General features: G+C 38.0%; 1 protein-coding gene across 1 annotated transcript; it reads right to left on the reverse strand.

The window, feature by feature from the left end:
• Positions 1–1,748: 1,748 nt before the first annotated feature.
• lactb2 (lactamase, beta 2) lies at positions 1,749–5,780 on the reverse strand. The gene is made up of 7 exons (XM_084732281.1): positions 5,467–5,780; positions 4,788–4,948; positions 4,493–4,613; positions 4,181–4,359; positions 2,847–2,995; positions 2,433–2,520; positions 1,749–2,206 (listed from the first exon to the last, which is right to left on the reverse strand). The coding sequence occupies exons 1-7, from the start codon at positions 5,586–5,588 to the stop codon at positions 2,163–2,165; spliced, it is 864 nt and encodes a 287-aa protein (XP_084588407.1). The 5' UTR covers positions 5,589–5,780; the 3' UTR covers positions 1,749–2,162.
• Between the last annotated feature and the right edge of the window lie 753 nt (positions 5,781–6,533).

Consider the following 6,533-nt stretch of genomic DNA (forward strand, 5'->3'; position numbering starts at 1 on the left):
CTCTCATATAGTTGTAAGATTCAGATATTGTAATCGTGGTTTATTTTGTGCATAGTGTGTTTCACTAAAAATGAAACTTGCTGCACCTTTTGGTGTTTCTGTGGAACTCTGGTTAAGCAGGTCAGGGTTGTTTCCAAAGAGCTGCATGATTTCATACACTGTTCTTTATCAGAAATGGCGAAGCTGCTTTCAGCTAAGTCACCTCCCAGCTCCAAAACGAGCAGTTCATGCAGAAAAACTTAATAGAAAAAACAGAAAAGGCTCTTCCTGTGTCTCTGACAAAAGAAAAATCCCCAGTCAAATTGCATCGGGGTTGTTAGTCAAAATGAAACAGGTGAAAGTCACTGGAGGTCGACTACAGGTCAGAAGTTCATGCACAATATCTGATTATTAGTCATTGGAATATTGAATCATCGTGATTTAGTTTTGACAATATTCAGCTGTTCAAAGATGATGAGATTCATCATGGCCAGAAAATACAACACAATCTCAAAGAATACATGATTTTTTCCCACCACACATTCACATTCTTTAAATTTGCTTTTTAATAATAATATGGACATATCTGTAATGTTTGCATATGTTACAATTTTATATGTGTAAATTATAATTAACTATTCAAGTTATCTCAGTAAAATTAATTACCAGATACTGCCAGCTAGGGATTGACTGAAAATTTGCACAGCATTTTTCAAAACCAGTACTTAATTATCAAGACTAAAAGGATAGAGACAAGATGAAATAAACATTCTGGCAGAAAATTAAAAAAAAAAAAAAAATCTAAACAGTGGTCTGGATAGCAGACATGTCAGAACACATAAAACTGGATTTTATTTGTGGATTAAACTCTCAACCTTTGTTCTTCATCCTACCAACCCGTCTTTACTCAGCACCTTCATCCCTGAGGAAAAAAAAAACATATTTCTCTCATCATGATTGAGTATCATGTTGAGAAAAATATCTGTTTTTTGAGGGCTGGGTATCAATTCAAACTTGGATACCTTTATGACACCGACTGCATTGCCTCAATACTATCAACTATTGAAAAATGCCAAGCCATTCAATACCAAAATTCGATACCTAAAGGAGTAAATTTCATCAGAGTCAGTGAGCCATTGAGCACGCAGCATGTTTGTACCAACATATAATAATGCTGGTGTTTGTCTGACGTTGCATGTTGTAGAGGCATGAAGGAAAACACTAAATTACACATGCTTTAAGTCATGAGGAGACTACAATTAAATAAAGTTTGACAGACTATATGTTAAACAATTCTTGCTCACCAACTTAAAATCACTCTTAGGTAAGTTCTTTCTTCTTAAGTTAAAAGTTATTCTATTTCATCCTTCCTGACCGCGAGACTCTTGTGGTCATCCAGGATTCACAGAACTGTACTTACATATCTAACTTTTGTTTTGCACCAGTTGACAAAGTCCTGCAATGGCTTCAGGTATTACTCAATCAGGATTCAGAAGAGGGAAGAGGAGATGAGTAAGAAGAAAATGGCAAGTAAAAAGACAGTGGAGGAAGATGAGGAAAAAGACAGGATTATGTACCAAACTCTACTAATAGAATTATTATTTCAGTGATCAAATAACTTTTTAGGATTCTGCTCTTGATGGGTCAGTAAGAGGCTGCAGCTTGAGTTTGAGTCTCCTGAAGTCAGCAACGACAAAAGGAAGTGTTTGAAGTCAGTCGAGGGGCTGTTTGAGAGGGTGAAAGACTAAACTTGAGGGGAAAACCATCCAGAGGAAAGAAGAAAAACAAGCTTTTTAATTCAGGCAGACTGGGGCACTATGGTACATTAATCGCATTGCAGGATGGGCCATGCTTCCGCTCTGCCACAGAAAAAATTCAGCTGACCTTCAGACAAAGTTTTACCTTTGTTAAACTTTGACACAGGCTGCAGTTCAGTCCCGCTGAGTGCAACTGTTGGTCTTGCTTTGAGTCAAGAAACATCCAAGGCAACACGTGTAACCATCCCTGATTCCCCCATTTACATACATCTGGCAATCAGCATGTCTAAGGCGTTCGACCACAGGCCTTAAGCTGAAAAGGTGATAATTTTTGATTGGAAAATTATCAACTGTTGACCAGCTGGATTTTCATCATCTCGAGGCCATATAGTTAATTAGAGTGCAATTCTTCTGTCTCTGTGGACGTTACAGGTTACTCTTCCATTTGATGTTCTGTGAAGATCCGTCTTCTGAGGGAAAAAACAGTTTAAATTCCAATGGTCAGCAAGTGCAAAGCTTAATTTCCTAAACCACCAACAGCACATCCAATCAACTTTTATGGACCCTCTACTTTAAGACCACAAATAGCAGAACTATCTACATTGCCAAACATGTCTTATTTGGTTGAATTTACCCTTTGAAAAAAGTTACTGAGGCTCTAAAAATTCAATTCAGTGGTAGTAAAAGTTGATGTACCTATAGTGATCTTGCCTTCTTTCTCCAGTTTCTTTAAGTGGTGGACCAGGTTCACATTAGCTGCCTGGTGCAGGTATTCAGGAGTGTCCTGGAAGAAGACAAAAACAAGCACAGACTAAAGACTATGTGTACACAGATGGATGTCTCATACAGTTGCTTACAGGTCAGGTTCATAGAGCCTGTTTGCTTGCTTCCTTGCTCTATATGCAATAAGCCGCGCTTGAAAGAATCTCCATCCGGTGTGGACACCACTGAAGCTAATCCGGAGCTGCAGAGACTATATTTTCCGACAGTCCAAATTTAGTTTTAAGGTGTACTATACTGCTGGTCTTTGTTTCACCACTCACAGTGGTAAGTCATTGACTAAAGGCTGGAAAAAGTATCATTATCATTAACAGACGGTTTTGTCCTGACCTTATAGACAATCTTGACGAGCTCCATTGAGGAGAAAGGCTTTCCTGCTCCGTCCTGAACGGCTGCCAGGATCTGCTGCTCTCTCTGGTCCCGGTGGCTGATGTAGTGTCTGATCTTAGAGCCAGCATCGTGAACCACAGGTCCATGCCCTGCACAGGGAACAGCAACAGCACCTTTTCTTCAAACATCTGAATGACTTCACAATAAAGTGTCACACCAACTAATAGAGATATGTGTTGTGTATCTGAAAAGTGGAGGGCCACAATTTATGTTTAATTTGTCTTTATTTTACATTTCATCTTACAGAATGAAATGACTGCAGAAGGTTTTTACTTTGGTTTGTATTTTGGCTTGACTATGTTCCAAGAGAACAACAGGTATTTGTTGAAAGTTTTATTTTGGAAGGGAAAAGGTCGAAATCAAAGAAGAAAAACTGACAGCACTGAAATGGTTACTCAAAGCTGAGTAACAGAAAATAATTCGACAGCAACTCTGTGAAATGACAAAGCAAAATTTTGAAATATTAGCTGGTTGCACCTTCTCAAATTTGAGGATTTACTTTTTTCTTCTTGTCTCAATATCATTGAGACATATCGTAAATTCAATATTTTGGGGTTTGGGGCAGTTGATCAGACAAAAAAGCAATGTTGAGATGCCACTTTGGGTTATGAAGAAGTGTGATTTTATCTATGTTCTTACATTTTTATCAGACAATAAATTTGAAAAAACTACTACTATAATATGATTAATAATAATAAAAATGAGCCCTAAAACAGACTTAAATAATCTTTAATAATAGTGAATGCATGTAAAAAAAAAAAAAAGAAGGATTTAATATTAAAGGGATGAAGAACATGAAATATGAGCCTGTCCCTGGAACACAAGGTAAAACTCAAACGTGTTTCAGCTTGAGGCCTTCAACAGAACCCTGATGAAAAACGCAAACCTGCATCTGAGAGTGAAGTTGTTCTTCATACTACAAGAGTTGCTAGAGTTTTACCTCTTGAGCCCTTTTCAAAGCATCTTGGAAGTAGCTGAAGTTGTACCAAACCCTTACTCTGCTTCTAAGATTCCTGGCCACAAACATAAATCTGGATCGGAGTGTGAAAGAGCAGCATTTGCCCCTTAATAACTACTCCTTCATTACTCCCTCACCTCTGCTGTGCCCTTGAGCAAGGCACTGAACCTCCAACTGCCCCAGTGCAGGTGCTGGCCCCTCCTTTATTATCACCACTGAGGTGGTCTTGCCCCCTTAACCCTCTTAACTCCTGGATCAGACTGTGGTTGTACTGGGCAGCTTCCAAGTGCAGATGTATGCAACTGTACTCACTCACCAGGGTAGATGAGGTTGGCCTCTGAGTCCAGCAGGATCTTTAAAGACTTCATGTAGTCATATAGATCCTCAAACACTGCTGTGCCTTCGCCCAGGATGCAGTCTCCAGAGAAGAGCGCCTGGTCCTCCTCCAGCAGCAAGGCCATGTGGTCATCAGTGTGGCCTGGGGTGAACAGCACTCTGGGAAAAAGAAATATGGCTCTGACTGATTCAGACAATAGTATGAACCACTAAATATATGTAAACACATTTTACGTGGCTTATTTCTTAAAATGTTTTCAAAATATTAAACTTTAATATAAACTGAACTGACTTAAGTGTGGCCCCCTCTGTTTGGACAATATCTCCATCTTTTAGGTAAGTAAAGTTTTTGTTTCCTGCCGTCTCTGTGACTTGGCTGAGGCGAGGCAGTTTGCTGACTCGGACCTCAGAACCTGCAGGAAGGAACACAGAGAAACATTGGACTGCTTAACAAACAATTATATTTTTCCATACTCTTTTTTTCTGACCTGTATTTTTTTTTTTTTTTGCAATTACACAGGTACTATGGTGACAAGATCCCAAGCAAATGAAAACTGGATTATTTTACAACTCTTTAAAGTGATCACCAGTGATGTCTCTGCAGATGTCTTCCACTCCACCCGTGTGGTCATGATGCCAGTGTGTGACGATGATCTCCTGAATGCTGGTGTTGAACTGTGTCAGTGCCTGTTTCAGATTCTTGATGTATTCAGGCACAGCAGGTTCTCCAGTGTCTATCAGCACTCGCCTGGAAAATGTCGTGGAGTTCAAGTATAAAGTTGCAGAAAATGGTTCATGTTCTACATTTTCATTTTGACTACAAATGTATGTCAGTTCCAAATATTAGCTTTCAGTCTCCTTGATTACTAATAACTTGTCTGCCATGAAATGACCATAACCTTTGATCTCTAATACATAATCCATTCACATACTCTAATTTGATACTCTAATTTATGAATATTTATCATATTGAATATATGCCGAAATAATGTGTGGATCCGGGCAATACAGGATACCTTTTAATTCTTGGTCTATATACTATGTATTTTAGCCTACTAACAAAGAAACATTAAATTTTGAAAAATCTTAATGGAATTTGGTGTAACGTCCTCCGTGCGCTAACCAGAGATACTTGGACGGAACAGCTAAGTGTCACGTTTTTGGCCAAATTGTCGTTACCAGCTATAGATATTATGAATCATAAAACGTCAATTAGCATCGTTTTGGAAATATACTCAAAGCTAACGTTAGCTTGACTAGTGTCACCTTTCCCCAGTGCCGACCAGGTAAGTGTTGGTTCCCTGCAGGGTCATCGGTCCCGGGTTACAGCCCAAAACCCGGATAACTCTCGCAGACAGCTGCTCTATCCGGGGAATAATGGCACTCATGGCTGGAGCTAGTGTGACGTTAGCTACAAAGGAAAACAACAAAACAAACGCAGTTTGACGTCCTATGAAAACCTCGTCAAACAGGATATGTAACGGAATCTTCACGTGGGTAATGTTTACTTCCGGTATGTCAAAGCCGCCTTCAAAATAAAAGTATCATTTCAAGAGAACAGTGGTGATTATACTTTGTTTAAATAATGGTGGTGAAATGTACATTTAGTTTGTCAAGTACTGTAGTTGTATCTCAGAAGGAAATATTGTGCTTTGTACTCCACTACATTTATCCAACAGCTTTAGTTATGTGGTACTTTACAAATTAAGATTTTTACACAAAAATATATATGGAGAGTTTATAAAGACGAAGCCTTGTTATACATTAAACAACCCAACAGTATATACAAGTACAGTTGAAACAATTAGTCCATTATTTTTTTTAAATAATTTTCACAGTATTTTTACAATACGGTATTTGTTCTTTTATCTACTTTCGCCATTACTGGTTTCAGATAACAGTGTTTTCATAGTAGAAGCTCTATTTGAGTTTCATAATTTAATTTTCAGATTGGTCCTTTATATTGAATAGCTTATATTCTGGTTGTACTAAATGCTCTTGCTTTTACTGCTGCCATCTTATTCTCATTTATTTATTTGTATTTTCACCAGATCTGATCTCTGATTATCTTGTGTATCCTTTTGTCTTACTTTGTGTGGATTGTATATAAATGTTCTGCAATTAAAGTGTGTATATTATTTTTATTTTCCTCCATCTCAATTTGTGGAGACATTCAATGTGTAAACCTCTGCTGCCACATCTGGTAAATATATTACTTTCACATTAGTGAGTTGTTAAATTAAATTGTTAAATTAAATAGAGCTCCTATACAAATAAATACAGCTCCAACAAGGCAGGTAACAACTGAATAGGCCCATTACTGAATATTTTCT

The sequence above is a fragment of the Lutjanus erythropterus genome, chromosome 12 (genome assembly GCF_056507025.1).
Source record: "Lutjanus erythropterus isolate fLutEry1 chromosome 12, fLutEry1.hap2, whole genome shotgun sequence".
Taxonomy (NCBI): domain Eukaryota; kingdom Metazoa; phylum Chordata; class Actinopteri; order Lutjaniformes; family Lutjanidae; genus Lutjanus; species Lutjanus erythropterus.

What these genes read in the sequence shown, in the direction of transcription:
- lactb2 (XM_084732281.1), bottom strand. Translation starts at nt 5,588, where the DNA reads ATGAGTGCCATTATTCCCCGGATAGAGCAGCTGTCTGCGAGAGTTATC. An exon ending in TCGTCAAGATTGTCTATAAG is followed by an intron (nt 2,521 to 2,846) that starts GTCAGGACAAAA and finishes GTCTTCTTCCAG; the next exon opens with GACACTCCTGAATACCTGCA. An exon ending in AGAAGGCAAGATCACTATAG is followed by an intron (nt 2,207 to 2,432) that starts GTACATCAACTT and finishes TTTTTCCCTCAG; the next exon opens with AAGACGGATCTTCACAGAAC.